The sequence below is a fragment of the Bos taurus genome, chromosome 14 (assembly GCF_002263795.3).
Source record: "Bos taurus isolate L1 Dominette 01449 registration number 42190680 breed Hereford chromosome 14, ARS-UCD2.0, whole genome shotgun sequence".
Taxonomy (NCBI): domain Eukaryota; kingdom Metazoa; phylum Chordata; class Mammalia; order Artiodactyla; family Bovidae; genus Bos; species Bos taurus.
Genome location: NC_037341.1, coordinates 36,586,136 through 36,610,266, shown reverse-complemented (window position 1 = coordinate 36,610,266; position 24,131 = coordinate 36,586,136). Strand labels below are relative to the sequence as shown.

At 35.7% G+C, this 24,131-nt stretch overlaps 1 protein-coding gene across 6 annotated transcripts in view; it reads left to right on the top strand.

The window, feature by feature from the left end:
• The window catches only part of C14H8orf89 (chromosome 14 C8orf89 homolog), a 30,261-nt gene extending 8,413 nt beyond the window's left edge, over positions 1–21,848 (top strand). For 2 of the 6 annotated variants that reach the window (XM_059874444.1, XM_059874445.1), the window contains 6 exons: positions 4,390–4,556; positions 7,048–7,201; positions 10,247–10,343; positions 12,614–12,668; positions 19,517–19,555; positions 21,552–21,848. In XM_059874444.1, coding sequence (XP_059730427.1) covers positions 4,430–4,556; positions 7,048–7,201; positions 10,247–10,343; positions 12,614–12,668; positions 19,517–19,555; positions 21,552–21,700 — 621 coding nt within the window. In that variant the 5' untranslated portion in view covers positions 4,390–4,429 and the 3' untranslated portion in view covers positions 21,701–21,848. Of the gene's footprint in view, positions 1–4,389; positions 4,557–7,047; positions 7,202–10,246; positions 10,344–12,612; positions 12,669–19,516; positions 19,556–21,551 lie in introns of all 6 variants that reach the window. The other 4 variants (XM_059874446.1, XM_010812109.4, XM_059874447.1 and 1 more) reach the window with 4 other exon arrangements.
• Positions 21,849–24,131: the final 2,283 nt, after the last annotated feature.

The following is a 24,131-nucleotide window of genomic DNA, read 5'->3' as shown; positions in this document are numbered from 1 at the left end:
GACCTTCTCGTTCCCATCTGCCTTCTAATATTGCTCAAGTTAAAGCAACATTTAAAAATCTTTAGGCCTAATCCTTCAACAGCTCCCACTGTTATATCTATGGCCTCCAAAATAGATGCATGAACCCCAAGATATAAGCCATTTGAAAAGAGAATAGAATTCCTGTTGCATATATAATTTACGTTTCAGAAATTTCACCTAGTAAGTACTCAGTAAAGGCTTATTGAATGAATTAGAGGAGGAGCTGACCAACTCTAGTAAAATATATATAGTATATATTTTAGACTTTATGGGCCACTGTTGCAGCTACTCAGCCGGGCTTATTGTAGGCCAAAGGAAGCTGTAGAAAATAGGTAAATGAACGGACACTTGTTTCTTTGTTCCAATGCATGTACTAAAACACGTAGCGGGCTATTGTATTTCATTCAACATATCCACAATTGTCATTTTAACATAAAATCAACATGAAAATTCTTAATGAGATATTTTTGCATTCGTGTAGTCTTTGAAATCGGGTGTGTATCTCTCACAGCACATCTCAGTTCCAACTGGCCACATTTCAAGTGCTCAGTAGCCACATGTGGGTGATGTCTGACAGCAGAGGTGCTGAACACACATCTTCTGCCTTTGAACGTGCCAACCTTATTCTGGTTTGTGGGCCCTTTGTACTCACTTTACGTGACGAGTGCTCTCACTCACTCATCATCTTCACACATCTCTGGCTACTTCCTGCCTGTTCAGATCTCAGCTCGAGATCACCTCATCTAGGAAGCCGCCTCTACCACCCCATCTGAAATATTCCTGCCCCTTGGCATAGTACCGCAATGAATTCCAGTCAATCCTCATTATTCATGGATCCCATCATTGGCTAGTTCTCCCACTCATTAAAGCTTAATTTGTAATTCCAAAATCGGTATTTGTGCATTCCTGCTCATTTGCAAATGTGCAGAGTGGCAAAAATTGGGGTTGGTTGACATGTAATTCCTAGTGGAGGTCAAACAAGGCAATGCTCTGTCTTGTTTCACCTCACACTACAAACAAGTGTCCTTTTCACTGTCTGCTGCTGCTGCTGCTAAGTCGCTTCAGTCGTGTCCAACTCTGGTGTGACCACATAGACAGCAGCCCACCAGGCTCCCCCGTCCCTGGGATTCTCCAGGCAAGAACACTGGAGTGGGTTGCCATTTCCTTCTCCAGTGCATGAAAGTGAAAAGTGAAAGTGAAGTCGCCCAGTCATGTCCGACTCTTCGCTACCCCACGGACTGAAGCCCACCAGGCTCCTCCGTCCATGGGATTTTCCAGGCAAGAGTACTGGAGTGGGGTGCCATCGCCTTCTCTGTTTCACTGTCTATTCAGGGTCATATTTTTCACACTATTGTGCTTTTTGTTAATTTCACTATATGTGTCGTACTCCAGTGCTGTATATTGTTCCTAAGTGCAGGAAGACTGTGCTGCATCTTACAGAGAAAATATGTGTGTGTTAGAGAATCTTCTTCAGGCCTCAGTTTTGGTGCTATTGGTTGTGATTTCAGTGTTGATGCATCAACAATATATATATTAAACAAGGTGTCTTTAACAGAAGCATACTCAAAAGAATGTTGTGTATTGATGGGTTGATTTTTCTGTATGGTATAAGATAAGGGTTCAACTTCATTCTTTTGCACTTGGAGATCCAGTTTTCCCAATGCCATTTGTTAAAGAGACTATCCTTCCCCTGTTGTGTATTCTTGGCACTCTTGTCAAAAATCAGTTTACTATATATGTATGGGTTTATTTCTGAAGTCTCTTCTGTTCCATTACCCTATATGTCTGTCTGTATGCTGGCGTTATATTGTTTTACTCACTTCAGCTTTGTGACATCTTTTGAAATCAGGAAGTTTGTTGTCTTCAACTTTCATCTTCTTTTTCTGGATTATTTTGGATCTTCTTTTTCTAGATTATTTTGGTTATCTGGGGTCCTTTGTGGTTCCATATTAATTTTTATTTATTTAAATTGAACTATAGTTGATTTATAATATTAGTTTCAAGTGTTCAGCAAAGTAACTCGGTTATATGTATATGTATATATATCTTTTTTCAGTTATTTTCCATTTTAATTTATTATAAGATATTGAATATAGTTCCCTGCACTATACAGTAAATCCTTATTGTATATATATGGTAATGTGCATGTGTTAATCCCATATTCCTAATTTTTCCCTCCCTCTTTTCCCCTTTGGTAACCATGATTTTTTTTTTTTTTCTATGTCTGTGAGTCTGTTTCTTTTTTGTAACTACGTTCATCTGTACTTTTCTTTTAGATTCCACGTAGAGTGACATTGCATAATATTTGTCTTTAACTTACTTTAACACTTAGTGTGATAATCTCTAGGTCTATCCGTGTTGCTGCAAATGGCATTCTTTCATTCTTTTTATGACTAAATAGTATTCCACTCTATGTAAGTTCCACAACTTCTTTATCCATTCCTCTTGTTAATGGGCATTTATGCTTCTGTGTCTTTGCTATTATACACACTGAGATCTTTTCTTTTCGAATTAGAGTTTTCTTTTCTTTTCGATTTAGTTTTCTCCAGATATATGCCCGGGAGTGAGATTGCTAGATCACATGGTAATTCTGTTTTTAGTTTTTTAAGGAGCCTGCATAACTGTCTTCCATAGTGGCTGTACCAATTTACATTCCCACTGACAGTATAGGAGGGTACCCTTATCTCCACACCCTCTCCAACATTTACTATTTGTAGACTTTTTGATGATGGCCACTCTGACCGGTGTGAGGTGATACCTCATTGTGGTTTTTATTTGCATTTCCCTAATAATTAGAGATACTGAGCATCTTTTCATATGCATTTTGGCCACTTGTATGTCATCTTTGGAAAAACGCGTACTTAGGTCTTCTTCCCATTTTATAATTGGATTGTTTGTCTTGTTGATATTGACTTGTCTGAGCTGTTTGTATATTTTGGAAATTAAGCCTTGTCAGTTGCATCATTTGCAAATATTTTCTCCCCGTCCATGGATTACCTTTCCATTTTGTTTATGGCTTCCTTGCTGTGTAAAAGCTTATAAGTTTGATTAGGTCCCATTTGTTTACTTTTGCTTTTGTTTCTATTGCCGTGGGAGACCGACTTAAACATTGCTACAAGTTATGTCAGAGAATGATTTGTCTACATTCTCTTTTCGGAGTTTTACAGGGTCATGTCTTATATTTAAGTCTTTAAGCCATATTTGGTTTATTTTTGTGAATGATCTGAGTGTTCACACCTCATTGATTTACAATCCATATGAATTTTTGAATTGTTTTTACTACAATTTTGAATTGCTTTACATTGGAACTTTGATAAGGATTGCATTGAATCTGCAGATAGTTTGTTTTTAGTGTATAGAAATGCAAATGATTTTTGTTTCTTGATTTTGTATCCTGCAACGTTCCTGAATTCCTTTGTTAGTTCTAAGTTTTTTTTTTCCTGGTAGAGTCTTCAGAGTTGTATATGATCATGCCATCTGAAAACAGGGACAGTTTTACTTTTTTCTTTCAAATCTGGTTGCCTTTTCTTTCTAATTGCTAAGGCTAGGACTGCCAGTGCCACGTTGAATGGAAGTTGTGAGACTGGGCATCACTACCTTATTCCTGATCTTAGAGGAAAGCATTCAATTTTTACCTTTGATTATGATGTTAACTGTGGGCTTTTCATGTATAGCCTTTTTTGATGTTGAGATAATTTCTCTCAGTTTCTTGTTTGTTCAAAGTTTTTATCATGAAAAGATGTTGAATTTTATCAAAAGTTTCATGCATCTATTGAGATGATCGTGTAATCTTTAAAAAATCTCTCATTTTGTAATGTGATATATCATTAGTCAATTTTAATATATCAGACCATCCTTGCATCTCAGAGACAAACTGCATTTGGTCATGGTGCATAATGGTAATATTTTTGAGAGAATCCTAAGCATTACATTGTCTTGTAGATTATTACTTGCTGTTGATGGAGAAAGAAATGGCAACCCACTTCAGTATTCTTGCCGGGAGATTTCAATGGACAAAGGAGCCTGGTGGCCTACAGTCCATGGGGTCGCAAAGAGTTGGACACGACTGAGTGACAACACACACTTGCTGTTGGATTTTAAACGTTTTATGTTGCCAAATACCTGTAACCTTGAATTTGAAAGAATTCATTAAAATATTTAGAAGAAAAAAGTCTTACAACTTATTTTAGCTATATTCTTGAAGGCCTCTTGCTTTAAATTCCCAAGGGTCTGTATTTACATGTTATAAGTAAACTTTTCATTTAAATCTATATTAATATTTATATGATGGAAAACAAATTATAAAAATGTAATTTCTGAAATACCTTTTTTGTTCCTTTTGTATTTTGTGTTGTGAATCTGATGCAGTATCTCACTTTCATCAGCACTGTTGAAAGAAGAAGAAAAAATGCCAGTGCTGTCTCCTGAAATCAAATGTGAGCCTTCTAATGTCACCAGAAATACCCTTGGTGGTGGTTTTCTTTTTGAGAGTAGTTGGAGGAAAGCAGTGTTAGAAACACAAAAGATGAGGAAAGGTAACTTCCATATTTACTTATTTTACTTAATAAAATGTAGAAGTTGTGCCTCATTTACGTATTTACATATACCTTTTTACATATACCTTTTTAAGCAGTCAAGAGATGTTAAATAATTTCTGTAACATTTATGTAAGAAGGATAATACCTTAGGCTTATGGAAAAGAGAAATGGAAGCAGATTAGAAATAACTTACTGAAGGCATTTCTGTAAATCACGATAGAAACAAATTCTGAAGACCTAAGCTTGTTACCAGTGTAGTAGTATCTCTGTTGGATCATACTTCTTTTTATGCGTAGTGTTTATTTTTAAATACCTCATGTTGTTTTTTATATTTTAAAAAACCCAAAACTTTAGCAGAACCTTTTTGTATTAATAATTCTAACCAAAATTTTACTTTTTGAGTGAGTTATGTGGAAAGTATCTTATATCTTATAGTTGCTCACTAAAGACTAACCTGAGAACTGTCAAGCTGTATACAAATGTAAAGCTTCCCCCTTAATTTCAAACACAATTGTATTTCCTATTTACCCTGAATTCTGCCTTCCCCTTTATTGATGGAGATATAATTCTTGAAAACAGCAAAATTCAGACATTTTTGTGTGTTGCTGTGTTTGTCAGTGTTGCCTCTAGTGTCCCAGGAAAGGTGCTCAGAAGACACCAGTGTGTCTGTTCTCCTACCTCCACATCTAATTGCTGAAAAAAGACTCTATGATTTTTGATGAAGAGAAACTAATTTTTTTCCAAAAGAAAAAAATCAAAAGTTGCAAAATAGCATTTTGAGCATATAACTCCAGTCCCATTAAATACTCTTTCTATTTCTGTGCTACATTTACTTAGTAGAGAAAGCTTGAAAAATAATTCTCCAAGTTTAAAAATCATCCAAAACTTTAATCTCTTAATCTGTTTTTTCCACTCACTGTCATCATTTTGAATTTGGTTGTTGTTAACATTTTGACAACCTGTTTTACCAGTGATGTGCAAGGTCAGTCGAAGAAGCCATCTTGATACTTCAGATGTTGCTCTTTATACGTTTGGTGTGGAATTTTGCAGAGAGAAAATTGAAATCAGTGCCTGAAATGGAATTCTTTTCTCTCTCATTGCTAGCTCAGATAATCCTATATTTGTGCCTCTTGATTATCACACAAAAGTAGGAAGAAGGAAAGATTTAAAGTACCAGATACTGTAAGACTCTTGAAAGTGTTTTTAAACTCTTTAAAAACTAATTTTTATTAAATAAATTTAATAATTTCATAAATTTAAATAAATTAATTTGCTTTATAATTTTGTGTTATTTTCTACTGTACAGCAGAATGAATCAGCTATACATATCCATACATCTCCTCCCTTTTAGACATCCTTCCCATTCCAGTCGCCGCAGTGCACTAAGTAGAGTTCCCTGTGCTCTACACTATGTTTTCATTAGTTGTTTATTCTATGCTATGCTAAGTCACTTCAGTCGTGTCCGACTCTGTGCGACCCCATAGACGGCAGCCCACCAGGCTCCCCCTAGGGTATATGTGTCAATCCCAATCTCCCAACTGCTCCCACCCGCATGTTCCCCCTTGGTATCCATATATTTGTTCTCTGTGTCTGTGTCTCTGTTTTGCAAATAAGATCATCTATACCACTTTTCTAGATTCCACATACATATGTTAATATATGATATTTTTCTTTTCCTGACTTCACTCTGTATAGAGTCTCTAGGTCCATCCACATCTCTACAAATGACTGTTTTGTTCCTTTTTATGGCTGAGTTCCTTTTTATGCCATATAAAGGAATGTATAGCTGATTCCTTTTATGGCTGATGGACATTTAGGTTGCTTTAATGTCCTGACTATATACTGCTATGAGTATTGGGGTTCATTGTATCTTTTTGAATTATGGTTTTCTCTGGTTATGTGCCCAGTAGGGTGATTGCTGGTTCTTTTTTTAAGTTTTTTAAGGAAGCGCCATACTGTTTTCCATAGAGGCTGTATCAGTTTATACTCTCACCAACAGTGTAAGAGAGTTCCCTTTTCTCGATGACTTCTCCAGCATTTTTTGTTTGTAGATTTTTTGATGGCCTTCTGTGTGAGGTGATTCCTCATTGTAATTTTGATTTGCATTTCTCTAATAATTAATGGTGTTGAGCATCTACTCATGTGTTTGTTGGCCATCTGTAGGTCTTCTTTGGAGAATAAGCTATTTTTCCATGTGAAGGTATCTAATGTTCTGGGAATTCTGGTTGACCAAAATAATGAAGGCAGAGGACAGTGATGACTCTGGGAGATCTGTGAAGCTCTCCTTCCTTCTTCTAGTATTTAGCCCCATAATGAGCTCTTCTCTACTGTCCCTATTCTAGGAATTGAAAGATATTCTCTTGGAAAAGATGTTAGCTCAATTATAGTAGCTTAATTTTATTTTCTTAATGACTGATTTAGTATAAAAGAAGTTATATACATTTAATCAAGAAATAATACAGATGGTTATAATACTATTTTAAATTAGAATACACCACAGCATTTGGTCTAGAAGAATTCAAAGAATGTGTCAAAATGCCATATTTACCAGGATTGCAAAATTGCCAAAAGAGTGTAAGTTCCACTCCACTAGAGTTTCGTAGAAGACTCCTGCATGCTGATACCGAGATGCCTCCTGTCAGGTAGGTTATTTCTACTTGATTTTCTTTTGTTGAATATTTATTTGAAGTAACACTAGTGAATACAGAGATTTTTCTGGCTAGTGAATCTAACTCTTTCTTGACAACTTTTTTTTTTGCATAAGGGATTTAATTTTTTAAAATCTCAATTAGCAATTTTTATTCAGTTTGACCAGTAGGTACTTTTTTCTGTTTTCAAGTAACATTGCCAGAAAGAATTTAAGAACTAACTTTAAAAAAAAAAACAAAACAAACAACTTTTATTGCTCTAGCATAGATTGCTCATGAGAATATTGAAAGTTTTAGCAATATAAATAAACAAGGTCTCTACAATAGGAACCAGCTTCTGTACCCTAAATAGAGAACCTTGTTTCATTTCTAGTTTGATTGAAGTGGTGTGAGGGGAAATTCTGAATGAGAATTCAGCCTAATGAAGAGCTTGTATTGCCATCAGATGAAATGAGTTTGTCAACCAGAAAAGTCCCACTGACTTTGAATTCTGGCATTTAAAAACATTATTATGGATACCTTTCCTTCTACAAATCAGATAGCATTAAAAGAAAACTTCTTTCTCCAAAGGGACCTAAAAATTAGTAAGATAGTCTCATACCCCATTTGGTTCCTGCTTTTATTTATTTTTTCATGAAGTATGTGTTGAATGTGTAGTACTCATTCACTTTGCCAGCCTAAAAAAGATGAAGCATTTTCTTTTGTTGGATATTTATTTGTAGTAACACTGCTGAATGTAGAGGTTTTTCTGCCTAATGAATATAATTCTTTCTTGCCAGTTACTCTCTTTAGTGGAAAATGCAGATTTTCATATTTTCTCCTGCTGTAGGGAGCTTTAAAGATATCTAGTTATACATGGCACACACATAATTGGAATTTTAGAATATATATCTAGAATATATATAAGTTTTCAACTAGTGTTATTGGTCTTGTTAATTACTCTTGAAGTAAATTTTTATAATATAAAGAACTAGAATATACTAAAAATGAAAAGTTATAGTTTATATCTGAATTATGAAAATAAATAATTTGAATTTTGTAGAAAATCTGGAGAAAAAAATAAAAACAATTATTTGATAGCTTACCCATTTTAACATACCCATTTTTATTCTTAGAGCTTCTCTTCTATCATCCTCTATTTTCATGGATTTTTATTTGAGTTGTGATTTTAGTATAATTCCAATTTTTTATTCTGGCCCTTTTTACTTAATATTACATGTGTACAGTTTTTCCATATTACTACATAATCTTCAAACAGTCCTTACTGGCCACATTATAAAATATTTCTTTGTTAGATTCATAGTTTATTTAATTTTATTTAATTTTCCTGTCATTGCTTTGACTTTTTTCACTTTGTAAATGACACCATAAATGAACAATAACACACATAAAGCTTTTGCCATTGTTTTTAATATCATCTGAGGACAGACTGTCAAGCTATAAAATATAAAAACCAAAATCATTCTTTCTGAAGTGAGGTTATAATGAAATAAGGCAGATAGTGAAGGACAGGGAAGCCTGGCATGCTGTAGTCCATGGGGTCACCAAGAGTTGAATGCAACTTAGCCTGAACAAATGCAGAATCAGAGAGGGTAGAAGAGAGACAGTGAGTTGCTAGTGGAGCAGATGGTAGCAGTTAAAGAGGATGGATGGCGGGGATGTAGAAAGAAGAGAGACCATTGAAAACATGCATGTGAAAGCTACTGAAGGACAGTGAGTTTCTTTTATTATCAAGATACCTGTTTCCCTGATACTCAGCTCACCCTTTGAGTAAAAGTGTGTAGGGCTGCACACTTGGCCTTGTCTCAGTACAGACCAGTCTTCTTTCAATCACATGACCATCTTAAAGAAACTGCAAACCCAGAAAGCATCCCCTGAATTAACCCATTTCATTTTTAGATTTTAAGTCTTCATTTGGCTTCCTACCTTTTTCATCGGATTTCAGTTCATTATTTTTTTCATTTACAATTTGGCTGTATGTGAAATGATTTCTTAATATTTTACATTAACTTGAGTGTGAATTTACTTACTTTAATGAAGAATAATTTGAATATATACATTCATGTTATGACAAGTGTTCTTCAGACACAGAATGGAAGAGTGGTGGCTAAGAACCATGCTGTTTACGAAGTGCTTCAGATCAGATCAGATCAGATCAGTCACTCAGACGTGTCCGACTCTTTGCGACCCCATGAATCGCAGCACACCAGGCCTCCCTGTCCATCACCAACTCCCGGAGTTCACTCAGACTCATGTCCATCGAGTCAGTGATGCCATCCAGCCATCTCATCCTCTGTCGTCCCCTTCTCCTCTTGCCCCCAATCCCTCCCAGCATCAGAGTCTTTTCCAATGAGTCAATTCTTCGCATGAGGTGGCCAAAGTACTGGAGTTTCAGCTTTAGCATCATTCCTTCCAAAGAAATCCCAGGGCTGATCTTCAGAATGGACTGGTTGGATCTCCTTGCAGTCCAAGGGACTCTCAAGAGTCTTCTCCAACACCACAGTTCAAAAGCATCAATTCTTCGGCACTCAGCCTTCTTCACAGTCCAACTCTCACATCCATACATGACCACAGGAAAAACGATAGCCTTGACTAGACGAACCTTTGTTGGCAAAGTAATGTCTCTGGTTTTGAATATGCTATCTAGGTTGGTCATAACTTTGCTTCCAAGGAGTAAGCGTCTTTTAATTTCATGGCTGCAATCACCATCTGCAGTGATTTTGGAGCCCCAAAAATAAAGTCTGACACTGTTTCCACTGTTTCCCCATCTATTTCCAATGAAGTGATGGGACCGGATGCCATGATCTTCGTTTTCTGAATGTTGAGCTTTAAGCCAACTTTTTCACTCTCCACTTTCACTTTCATCAAGAGGCTTTTTCGTTCCTCTTCACTTTCTGCCATAAGGGTGGTGTCATCTGCATATCTGAGGTTATTGATATTTCTCCCGGCGATCTTGATTCCAGCTTGTGTTTCTTCCAGCCCAGCGTTTGTGCTTGGTGGACGTAAATATTATTTCTTTTTCCTGTGTCTTTATTTTAGCCATTCTACTGAGAACATATCAAGTTGCCTACAAGTATTTTATTCTCCTCTACATATTGCACAACGCCCTGTGAAAGGACAGTCTTGGCAAAGCAGGAAAGTACTCATTTTTGTCTGTCTTGTATACAATCCCTTACCCTTTAAAAAAAAAAAATCTCTGTATATATGGATATTTGATTTTATACTCTGATAAAAGTTTAATGTGTTTTTAAGTTTCTTTAGTGATAAAATTTTTCAGTGAACTGCAAGATGATGTATTGTGGTAATGTAATTGAAAATAGTCCTAGAGGTGAAGTGCATTTAAAAGTTACAGTTAACTATTCTGCATATGATATGATAAACTGCCATCAGCTGTCATACTAGCAGACCTGAAGCAATGATTTGTAAGTTTAATTCCATTAAATTAATATTATGAAACTGACACAATATGACCTCTCAACTCACCAGTGTTATCTTTAAAAGTTCTATGCAGCCAAGCACAAGATATTTGTTCTGATATTTGATACTGTTTTTTTAAAAATGTATGTTCTGTGTTTTTTGAGGACATGACGCTAGTGGTAAAGAGCCCATCTGCCAAGGCAGGAGATGTAGGAGACGCAGGTTCGATCCCTAGGTCAGGAAGATCCCCTGGAGAAGGGCATGGCAACCCACTCCAGTGTTCTTGCCTGGAGAATCTCCATGGATAGAGAAGCCTGGTGGGCTGTAGTCCATAGGGTCGCAAAGAATCAGACACAACTGAAGCAACTTAGCACAGGCATGCACAAAGCCCTTCACACTAAGAAGATTAATCATAGAATTTCAATTGTCTCTCAGAAGGTGCAAGAGAATCTGAGGAGTATCCTTTTTTTTTTTTTTCTGAGGAGTATCCTTAGGGACCACTAAAAGCTTATTACATAGCAATCAGTAAGGCTGGTCTTGAGTTCCAACCTCAGTGTAAATACTAGGTATACTTACCTCAACTGTACCCATATTTGATGTCTAGGAGAGGTGATGTTGCCATGGTAATAAGTTGCTCCGATACCTCCAAGCAGCCATGTAGGCTGACTTTGTTTAGTGTATTACGTGGATTAAGAATGAATATATGTTTTGATTGGATAGAGGGGAAAAAAGTTATAGCTGGTTTGTAAGTTTAGTGTACTTACAAGAAATTTGGAATGCTTATGAGTTATCTTACCTACGGCCAATTTGATCATGATGTATTTCCTCTAATAACTTACTCATTATCTAGGTTATTTGTAGGAATAGAAGTTGATTATGACAAAATTCCAATTGTGGTAATTAATAGGTAAAAAGAGCACAAATAACTGATAGTTGGTATCTGGCTTAAAAAGAGTGAAAAGGCTGGCTTAAAACTCAACATTCAAAAAACATTGCATCCAGTCCCATCACTTCATGGCAAATAGATGGGGAAACAATGGAAACAGTGAGAGACTTTATTTTCTTGGGCTCCAAAATCACTGCAAATGGTGACTGCAGCCATGTAATTAAAAGATGCTTGCTCCTTGGAAAAAAAGCTATGACCAACCTAGACAGCATATTAAAAAGCAGAGACATTACTTTGCTGACCAAGTTCTGTCTAGTCAAAGTTATGGTTTTTCCAGTAGTCATGTATGGATGTGAGAGTTGGACCATGAAGTAAGCTGAGTGCTGAAGAATTGATGCTTTTGAACTGTGGTGATGGAGAAGACTTCTGAGAGTCCCTTGGACTGCAAGGAGATCCTAAAGGAAATCAGTCCTGAATATTCATTGGAAGAACTGATGCTGAAGCTGAAGCTCCGATCCTTTGACCACCTGATATGAAGAACTGACTCATGGGAAAAGACCCTGATGCTGGGAAAGATTGAAGGCAGGAGGAGGAGGGAATGACAGAGGATGAGATGGTTGGATGGTATCACCACCCGATGGACATGAGTTTGAGCAAGCTCCAGGAGTTGGTGATGGACAGGGAAGCCTGACGTGCTGCAGTCCATGGGGTCGCAAAGAGTTGACTGAGCGACTGAACTGAACTGAACTGGTATCTGGCATATCTAAATATTATGCTAATTAATCTTAAGTCCCTTCCTCTAGCATTCCCTGAATCATGATTAGTTATAAGTTCAGATAAAGGTGGGAAAGGATGACATAGCACTCACCCGTTGGTAAAATTTGTCAGCAAAAACCAAGATACTGAGTTGGTTCATATCTGCCTCTGATGTGGTTATTTGTGATGGGAGGAGTTTCCTTCCTTTAATGTTTATTTAATTTTTATATGATGTCCTTCAACAAGTGAATTTCACTGAAGGCAAGCTTCTTGTCTCAAAGTATTTTAAAAAATTAATGTACCCTGGGTTTATATAAAGTGAATTTATGAAAATATATAATTTTAGGTTAAAGAAGACTAAGCCCACATGTACTGTGACACCACTTCAGGAGAAATCAAAAGGTAAGCTGGATCATCTTTTTCTCCTACGACTTGTCTTATGAAGGGTGTGAAAATACTTATCTTTTTTAAAACTTCCTTTCTTTCCACTGACTTAATTGTCTTTGTTTTGTCAATTTTTCTTTTAAGCTGTGCTTGTTTTATCAACTTAAGTGCATCTTGTGTTCACTATATACATGCCTTTATCATGTCATGTTGGAAGATGGAGCGAATAAACAGTACCTCTCAAAATGAGGAGGCACCTTGAGACCGAAAACCAAGGCAGACAGTGCCATTGAATCAATGGATCAGCTTATTATATGGTGATTTATTCACAGGGTGGGAGTTCCAGGGTGAACGACGACTGGAAACATCTGTAGCTGCACTCTGCATTACCGAGTGGCCGTTGGACAAATTTATAGTTAACCTAGCGTATGGGGGTATATGCTTAGAAACAGGAAGAACATTCCTAAGTCAAGATTTATGAATGGGTAACTATTCTCATGGGTGTCAGGAATATGTCAGGGAAGGTCTTCATCATTGTTTGGAGACCACCTGGTCCTTATGATTTGTTGTTGTTTAGTCACTAAGTTGTGTCTGATTCTTGCAGCCCCATGGACTGTACCCCGCCAGGCAATATGGAAAACAGTATGGAGGTTCCTCAAAAAAATTAAAAATAAAGCTACCATGTAATCCATCAATCTCAGTACTGGATATATTTCCAAAAGAAATGAAATCCATATCTCAAAGAGATCTGAACTCACATATTCACTGCAGCATTATTCACAACAGCCAGGATATGGAAACAACCTAGGTGTCCATTGACAGATAAATGGATAAAGAAGATGCAGTGTATATATATATACCCAATGGAATATTACTTTGACATAAAAAAATAAGGAAATCCTACCTTTGTAACAGTGTGGATGAACCCAGAACACTTTATACAAGTGAAATAAGTCAGATAGAGAAAGACAAATACCGCATGGTATCACTTATATGTAGAATTTTTTAAAATGTCAAACAGAGACAGGGTAGAATAGTGGTTATCAGTGAGTGGGGACTGAGGAAAATGGGGAGCTGTTTTGGAGATATAATGTACAGCATGGTGACTGAAGTTGGTAATACTATATGGTGTATTGAAGTTTGCTGAGCAAGTAGAATTTTAAGTGTTCTCATCTCCTCTGCTCCTCAAAAAGGTAAACAAGTAAGATGATTGATGTGTTAACTAACTTAATTATGATAATCATTTTACAATGTGTATGTATATCAAGTCATCAGTGAGTGAGTGAGTGAGTGAGAGTTGCTCAGTGTTTGACTCATTGCGACCCTATGGACCATAGTCTGCCAGGCTCCTCAGTTTGTGGAATTCTCCAGGCAAGAATGCTAGAGTGGGTTGCCATTTCCTTCTTCAGGGGATCTTCCCAACCCAGGGATCGAACCCAGGTCTCCTGCATTGTAGGCGGTTTCTTTACTGTCTTACCAGGGAAGCAAGTCATCAGTGGTATATTTTAAACATACACAATTTGTATCATATATGCCTCAATAAAATTGGTAAAATATGGAAAACTATATTATAGGATTAGTAAAATGAAAGATAGAGCATTATGAAAGTACCCAATTAAAGTGAAGAGAGAAAGATAATACAGAACAGAATATGCAAAGACAATATGTGATAAGATAAAACTACTTTACACATGTATAATTCTAATTCCAGATTAAGAGGAGCAAGAGAAAGTGAGACAAGCAGTATTTACTTACTGGCTGAGAATTTCCCAAATTGACTGAAAAATACCAAACAATGGATACAAAAATTCTATGAACCTCCAGCAGAATAGCAACAAAGAAAATCATAGTTAGTCACATTATAGTAAAAAGGCTAAATATTAAAAAAAAAAAAGAAAAAAGATAAGTTCTCTTCTGCAGAGCAATGGTAAGACATACAACTGACTTTCCAATGGAGACAATGGAAGCAAGAAGACAAAGCAGTGGTATTTTCAAGTGCTGAATGACAGTAACTGCCAAACTCAATTTGAATATACAATGAAAATATCCTTAAAAGTAAAAACAAAATAAAGACATTATTATTCAAATGGAAGTTGAAAGATTTAATTGTCAGTAGAGCTACACTAAAAGAAATATTAAAGAAATAATGATACAAGAGGAAAGCATGACAACTTGTAAAGGAAAGAGAAGCAGTAGCAGTAGGATTATCTTAAGAAGTTTAAAATATATGTAGAAATGAAATACAGTAATACCACAGAAGTGGGATGGGGCATACATGGAGTTAAAATGTTGTAAGCTCCTTGCATTATTTGAAATATAGTAATTAAGTTAAAGTAGATTGTAGGGACTTCCCCTTGGTGGTCCAGTGGTTAAGACTCTATGCTTCCTGATTGGGGAGAAGATCCCACACACCACATAGCACAACCAAGAAATAAAATTTCTTTTAAAAAGTCAATTGTAATATGTCAAAGAGGTATGATAAAATCTGTATGATAACCACTAAAAGAAAAGGATACAAGTAACAAGATTATAGGGAAATAGAAAAGTAAAAAATATTTAATCATCAAAGCAAGAAAAGAGGAAAAAAAGAAATATGAAATAGGACAAATAGAAAACAACTAGTAATATTAAAATTAAACATGCAATAAATACATTGGATATAAGTGGACTAAATATTTCAGCTAAAAACAAAACCCATCAGACTAATAAAAATAATTATATGCTGGTTATAAGAAGTGAAGTGAAGTGAAGTGAAGTGAAAGTCGCTCAGTCATGTCTGACTCTTTGCGATCCCATGGACTATAGAGTCCATAGAATTCTCCAGGCCAGAATACTGGAGTGGGTAGCCTTTCCTTTTTCTCCAGGGGATTTTCTCAACCCAGGTTATAAGAAGCACACCTTAAAAGGGCAGGAAAGATCGAAAATAAAAGGATAGAAAAATATAAACCATGTAAATGGTAATTAAAAGAAAGCTTGTTATAGCTACACTAACATCAAACAAAATAAACTTCAAAGCAGGAAGTATTATGCACAGTAGAGTGATATTTCATAGTAACAGAAGGATTAATACAACAGAAAGATTTAACCATCCTAAATTTGTATGCTCTATTAACATAAAATACACAAAGATCAAAGGAATATAATGAAAAGGAAAGTAGACATTATAGGAGATTTTTAAGCAAATATCAAATAAGACTGCAGTGGAATTAAACTAGAAATCAGTAATTAAAAATAATTATAAAATCCCACAGAGGTTTGGGTATTAAGAAATGTACTTTTAAGTAACTTGTGAGTCAAAGGAGAAATACAGTGGAATTTACATATTAGTTTGAACTGAAGGATGATGAAAATATGATACGTCAAAACTCCTCGGGTATAGTAAAAACATAGCTTTTAGGGAAACTTAAAGCATGAAGTACCTGTATTAGAAAAGATGAAAGGCTTAATAAGCAATGATTTTAATATTAATCTCAAGAATTTAACAAAAGAACAGCATATTAAATTCAAAGAAAATGAAAAAGTAATCAAGAGCAAAAATCAACAAAGTAGAAAACAAATATTCAATCAGGAAAAATCAACAAGAGCCAAATGTTAGTTTTTTAAAAACATGAATAAAATTGATAAATGTCTAGCAAGACTGACAGGAGAGAGAGAGATTATCAGTCTCAAGAATTTAACAAAAGAACAGCATATTAAATTCAAAGAAAATGAAAAAGTAATCAAGAGCAAAAATCAACAAAGTAGAAAACAAATATTCAATCAGGAAAAATCAACAAGAGCCAAATGTTAGTTTTTTAAAAACATGAATAAAATTGATAAATGTCTAGCAAGACTGACAGGAGAGAGAGAGATTATCAGTATCATATAAAAAAAAAGAAACCACAACCTAGCAGAATTGGCACTGGTAAATTCTTCCAGCATTTATATATTTATTTTTAATTGGAGGATAATTGCTTTACAACTGTTGTGTTGATTTCTGCCATACAGCAACACGAATCAGTCATAAGTCTACGCATATCCCCTCCCTCTGGAGCCTCTTTCCCACCCACCCCTCATCCCACCCTTCTGGGTTGAGCTCCCTGTGCTATATCGCAGCTTCCCACTGGTCACCTGCTTTACACAAGGTAATGCATGTATGTTGATGCTGCTTTCTGTCTGTCCCACCCTCTCCTTTCCCCGCTGTGTCCTCTAGTCCTTCCCCTGCAGCTGCATCTCTATTCCTGCCTGCAAATAGGTTCATCAGTACCATTCTTCTAGATTCCACATATGTTATGTGTTAATATCCGATATTCGTTTTTCTCTTTCTGACTTACTTCACTCTGTATAACAGGCTCTAGGTTCATCCACCTCAGTTCAGCTGACTCACATTCATTCCTTCTTATGGCTGAGAAATATTCCATTGTATATATGTATCATAACTTCTTTATCCAACATTCAATTTTAAAAAGCTGTGTGATATAAATAATTCCAGAAAATAGGAAAAGAAGGAACACTTGAATACCCATTTTATCAGGTCACTAACCTTGATTCTAAAACCTAGCTTTGACCTTATAAGAAACTTAAAATTATAGACCAATTTTTCTTAAGAAAATAGAAATAAAAATTCTAAACAAGACTTATCAATTCAAATTCAGTGATATATAAGAAGGATAATGCAACATACCATGTCAGATTTATCTAAGAAATGTGAGATTGATTTAACATTAGAAAAGCAATTGATGTCTATCATCTTGTTAATAGAATAAAGGAGAAACTGCATATGTTCTCTTTAATAATTGTAAAAGATATTTTAATAGGATTCAATATTCATGATTAAAAATATTTTTAGCAAACTATGAGTAGAAGGGAACTTTCTTAATTTGATAAAGATGGTCTTTAAAAAACCTACAGTAAACAGTACACTCAAACAACTAATGGGTCAAAGAAAAAGTCACAAGGGAATTTTGAAATATCTGGGAACAAATAAAAATTTAAAAATGCAACATACGTATAGATTGCAGCAAAAGCAATGTGCTGAGTGAAATTTATAGTGGCAAACACATTAAAAAAAAAAAGGATCTTGAGTGAACCACATAAACTTACACCTCAAGGAATTAGAAAAAGAAGAATAAATTAAGCCCAAACTTAGCAGAAGGAAGAAAATAATAAACATTAGAGAAAAGACAAATGAGCTTCCTTGGTGACTCAGTGACAAGAATCTGCCTGCATTGCAGGAGATGCAGGATCAATCCCTGGGTTGGGAAGATCCCCTGGAGAAGGAAGTGGCAACTTATTCCGGTGTTCTTGTCTGGGAAATCCCATGAACAGAGGAGCCTGGTGGGCTACAGTCCATGGGGTTGCAACAGAGTGGGACATGACTCAGTGACTAAACAGCAAAAACAACAAAGTGAAACAGAACAGAAAACAAATCAACAGGACCAAGACTCAATTTTTAGAAAAGATAAAGTTGACAAATCCTCGGTTACACTAGAAAAAAACAGAGAAGACACAAATAGTTAAAATTCGGAATGAAAGAGGAGACATCATAACTGATTACAGAAATAAAAAGGATTATAAGAAGCTACTGTGAACAATTATGTCAACAAATTGGGGAACCTAGAAAAAAATGGGTAAGTTCATAGAAACGTACAGCCTACCCAGACTGAATCATGAACAAGGGACAGGCTGTGCAGAGCTGTAGTAGAACTATTGAGGAGATTGAAGCAGTTATCAAATACATCCCACAAAAACAGTAAGTCCAGAAGTCTAGGATAAGAGGACTATAGTTTTAAAATTTGCACATTTGCTCATATCGTATTGGTTCACATTCACTAACAAAGCTATACTTAGCTCTAAAGCAAGCTGAGAAAGGTAATCTCTCCCTTTTAGCTGGCCTTGTCCTCAGCTAAAATTCTGTTTTGGAAAGAGTAAAAAGTTTTGAAAAGATCATTAGTAGTCTGCCATAATTCTTTTACGATTAAAATTTATAGCTTTCTCTTGCAGATATTTGGAAATGTAGTTAATTTTTACAATTTAATCTTCCAGTCATCCACCTTGATAAAGTCTCTTGTTATTTCTTGATTTATGTTTTATATTGTGTATATATATTAATATATGAAATATATAATTTTTTAGTTCTTTGTGTAGATTACCATATGTGAATGATGTCAGTTTTATTCTTTCTTTCCAAAGGTTTTTCCTATCCCCCACCCAAGCTTTCATTTCTCTAATTTTACTAAGCTGACTAGGGACCACCAATACAGTGGTGGATAGAAATGAAAAATAGGCATCTTTGACTTGTTTCTGATTTTAAAGGAAACTCCCTTAATGTTTTCTCATAAAGAATGATGTGTAGTGTATGTTTTGCATAGATATCCTTTATCAAGATAAAGAAATTCTCTTTAATTTGCTCAGAGTTTTTTATTTTAAAAACAAATGAAAGTTTAATTTTATCAAACATTTTCTTCTGAATTGATTGAAATGATCTTGTGATTTTCTGTTTAATTTTCTAATGTGAAAAATGACATTTGTAGATTTTTTTTTAATGTTCAGCCAGTTTTACATCCCTGGGATACCCACATTTAAGGCATAATTCATTATCATTTTGTGTACTACCATATTTAATATTTTGCTAGGTTTTTAAAATCTATCTTAATAAGTGAGACTACCACTAATTTTCTCTTTGCCTGAATTCAGTGTCAAGATTATAATGCCTTCATGAAATAAACTGGGGAGTATTCTGCTTTTTCTTTTCTCTGAAGGATATGACCTAAAATTGGAATGATTTCTACCTTGAAAGTCTGATAGAGTTCATTTGTAAAATTATTTGGATCACTTGTTTTCTTTAGAGGAATTTTTTAATATTAATTCAATCATTTTAATTTTAGGACTCTTAAGGCATTGTAATTCTCCTTCCATCAATTTTGGTAAGTTATATTTTCTAGAATTTTGCAGTTTTGTCTACATTTTCAAATTTATTGGCATGAAGTTTAGTTTTTGTTCCATCTGTACTTCTCCTAATATTAGTTATTTAGGTCTTCTGTTTTTTTTCTTAATTAATTGAACCAGAGAATTTCCCTTTTTTATTAGTTTTTTCAAGGAAGAATTTTTATCTTTAAAAAAATTTTTCTTTTTGTAAGTTTGTTTTCTACTTCATTGAATTTTCTTTCCTGTATTACATCCTTTCTTCCATATTCTTTTGGAGAAGGAAATGGCAACCCACTCCAGTATTCTTGCCTGGAAAACTTCATGGCCAGAAGAGCCTGGTGGGCTACAATCCACAGGCTCGAAAAGAGTCACCCGCCACCGAGCGACTAAGCACATCCATATTCTTTGGGTTGTTCTTTTCCTAATGTATGTCTTATATTGAGCTTATTAATTTCAATCTTCTTTTCTAAAACAGGAATCTTAAGGTATAAACCTTTCTATGTACAACTTTTGCTACATCACACAAGTTTTGTAATTTTTCTTTATCAGTTATAAGTATTTTTAATGTTTATTACAGTTTATTTTTGATGAGTGAATAGTTTAGAATGTGTATATATTTCTAAATATTTGAGAATCTTAGAATTTATTGTTAGTTTCCAATTTAATTGCATTGGTCTGTATGATACCAGTTCTTTGAATTGTTTTGAGGTTTGCTTAATGCTTGCTCAGTGCTCAGTCTCTCAGTTGTGTCCGGCTCTTTTTGACCCCATGAACTGTAGCCCTGTTTTCTCCTCTGTCCATGGGATTTTCCAGGAAAGAATACTGCAGTGGATTGTCATTTCCTTCTCCAATAATTCTTAGAATCTACTTTTTGCAGCCAGAGACTCTAAGTGTCCAGTTCATTGTACTGCTAAGAACTGGAATCCTGCTCAGCTCTTCCCCTCTACTCTTTCTCTGAAATTTCCACTCTAATTACACACTGAAATAAAACAAACAAAAATACCAACTGCATTGGAGAACTGAAGACAGTTTTTATTTTTGGCACTTGAAACTGCAGTTAAATAATAGTATTTTAAAGAAATATGGATCAGTCTATTACTATTAAAGCCTTGTATGTTTCTAAATAGAAGAATTTATACATATTACATAGGAACTTTGAATGATGGATCTTGATTTAAATCCTGCCTCTAACAATTTCTAAACTCTTTTTTAAATCTGTAATCCAAGACAGTACTAGTTACTGACTTCATAGTATTGATGTGTAGATGATATAGATGAAAAATACTTGACATACAAGAGATCATTCAATTAATGTTATCTATTATTATTGTTATTATTCTCCTTCTATAATAGAAACTTCATTATTGCTGTTTCAGTGAGTGACTTATTTTATAACTTTACTGTTTTACTTCACTTAACATTTATGAGAAATGGTTTTATTTGGAGATGATAACAAACTCTGATTTAGTTTTATATCATTAAATACCGGCATTGAGCATTTTTGAGTTCAATATTTTTTGGATGACTTGTCATCCCTGTGGCTCAGGCGGTGAAGAATCAGCCTGCAGTGCAGGAGACCCAGGTTCGATTCCTGGGTCAGGAAGATCCTGTGGAGAAGGGAATGGCAACCCACTCCAGTATTCTTGCCTGGAGAATCCTCATGGACAGAAGATCCTGGCGGGCTACAGTCCATGGGGTCACAAAGAGCTGGACAGGACTGAACGACTGAATGCTTTCACTTTGCCATTCCACTCGCTTAGAAACTTAAGTGGCTTTCATCTCTACTTCAAAGAATGTGTTATATGAAGAACTGCTGTTGCTGCTGCTAAGTCGCTTCAGTCGTGTCCGACTCTGTGTGACCCCATAGACGGCAGCCTAGTGGTGTTTAATGGTCATTTGAGGAAAAGATATTTCATTTGTACTCTAAAGAGAGTATCGTTCATGTGTGCTTAATTCAATTGTAATAAGTGTTCTTTGTTTGTTGTTTGTTTACAGGTTCTGGCTTCAGCGATCCTCTCGCTGGAGCATCATCTCAGTACTTACAGAGACTTTCCAACATGGCCGTTTTGGAGTATGACACCATTCGTCAAGAAACAAGCAAAAAATCTAAAAAGAGCAAGAAACGAGAGCTTCGAGACTGCTGATTATCATACACTATGATGCTTTCTTCACTGACTTTTAAAGTTTATATTTTTCCTTTCTTTTCTTTTTTGATATGTGATATGATGTGCAATGATTTACATAAAAATGGAAATGTAAATAGGAAATAAATGTTTTCTGTTATATATGAAATATATTGTATTTTGTTAGTCTCACAGAGACACTAAGATAATTATTTTTATAGTTGATACACATAAGCATAAGAAAAATTTTAGTATGTCAATTTTATGCACATCAGTTACACCTTTGGATTCTATTTGATAAATGCTTTTTGAGTGTCTGTCTGTACGATGAGCTTTGCTAGAAGCTGCAACAGATACAAGAGTGAGTCTTTGTTTTGGGGGTTAGAAAGCACCCAGTGAGAGCCTCAACTTGTCCCTGCTTGAGTTTGGAAGCAGTTTTGAGATAAGTATTCAAGCAGATGAAAATGAGAATATTCGCTTTGTTTGCTGATAAAACTTGGAAAGGAAATGCTGCCTGAGATGTACGGCGGCAGTGGATTTCCTAACACTGAACATGAGAATTGAGCAAATGCACATCAGGTATCGCTGATGTGCGACAACCTCAGGCTCACCTGCTCAGTCAGGCCTTTACTGCCAGGCAGAACAAGGCATCGCTCCTGCATACATAAGGCATCCCTGAAGGGAAAGGGGATGGAAGAGAGACCCGCTGTACCTCTGTCGGGAGGAGGAAGGTCTAGGTCGAGAGGAGAAAACCTTCCTCAAGATAGCCTGAGGAAGGACTTGCCTGGCAGTCCAGTGGTTAAGACTTGACTTTTCAATGCAGGGGTGCTGGTTCAGTCCCCTGGAAATTTTTTCTTTCATTGCATCTTTGAGTATTCACTCTTTCTGTCCCATATTTTTGAATTCTCTACTTCAGGAACACCAAATATGCTTGAGATCATCTTTATCTGTTTTAAATATCTGGAGTACTAGAAACTTAAGATTTGTCAATATTTTTCTCTTTATTTTCCGATTAATCTGTGGGACTTTTTTCTCACCCAGCTGTGCTGGCCATTGATGATTTTAGCGTTTCTTTCAGGTCAAGAATTCGCCACTGTGTCCGGCAAGATGAGGGTATTATTTTCCCTTTCACAGACAGAGAAATTGTGATTTAATAACTTACCCAAGTTCCCAGAGCTCTCAGGTTCCACAGCCTGTATTTGAACCTGCGCTTTCCTGAATCCCATGTCCCTGCTTTCTCCATCACAGTACAGCTTCTTTGAAAATGTCATCTTGAATGTCCTTCCAGCTCAAAAAATGCTCATGGGCAGGTCCATACCTACCCTACTCAGACTCAGCCATCAACAGCATCTAACTGATGGGCCATTTGTGTTGGGCACTTGATGAGAGCTGTGTGAACAGTTAACTGTCCCTAATTCCTCCTTCTTCACTCCATTTAGGATGTGAAGCATCAGGGGAGAGAGAGTTTAACTTTCCCACCTCAGGAAATCAGGAGAAATGTTATAAACCCTAAGGTATAGTTTAAAATTTAAATAATCACTGGCATCTTTGTAGTAATTTGTGGTTTACAAAGCACTTACAGTCACATGATCTCATTAGCGCCTTGAAAGATGAGGTTACATGGGGCTGTTATGTATGGACACTTTCACTGATGATGATAGTAGGGGGTTCCCATCGTGCCACATGGCTGCTGACAAGCAGCTCCACAACACCTGGTCATCAGGAACACTTTATAAAGCTCCTTTAGGTCCATTGTAGACCCACATAATCAGTCATATAATTTCAAGTGCTTAACATGTATTTGTTTTTTCTACCCGGGTTTTTCTCCTTTGAAAATAAGCGTGGACTGCCCATTGGAATTATGAACTAGCTCCTATTGGGATAGGTTTGGGGTGTTGAATAGATGACCACTGTCAGCAAATAGCCCTAACTGAACTAAGGTCTGCTTTAGAATAAATATTTGTGATTCCTCAAGCAGTTTTTACCTCTTAATGTACAGCTTTTTCAGAATGCTTATTATGGTCTGTATCCTGATTGATGCCTGTGTTTAAAGAAGTATAGAAATTGCCACCAGAACCTGATGATTCCACCAAACTGTTGAGCTAAACACAGGAAATGTGTGAGTTCACATTTACGGACACAACTTACTTTCCTCGGAATATAAGTGGACACCTATATAAAATGGACAGATGAGGGGAAGAATGCTTTTGATGCATGGAGTGTTTTTCTTGGGTCATTTGTTAATCTCATACTAAAGAGATATCAGCCTGTCATTTTTCTACAACTCCACAAACGAGAATAATCCAAGATAACATGCAAATGAAGAGAAACCAAAAACCTATCTCCCAAAAATGACCTGGTGAAACAATGCCATCAAGGAGCTCATCCTAAAGTTGATAACTCTGGGGGCTGTGACAGATTTGAAGTCTATGCTTATAGAGCATTGTTTTGG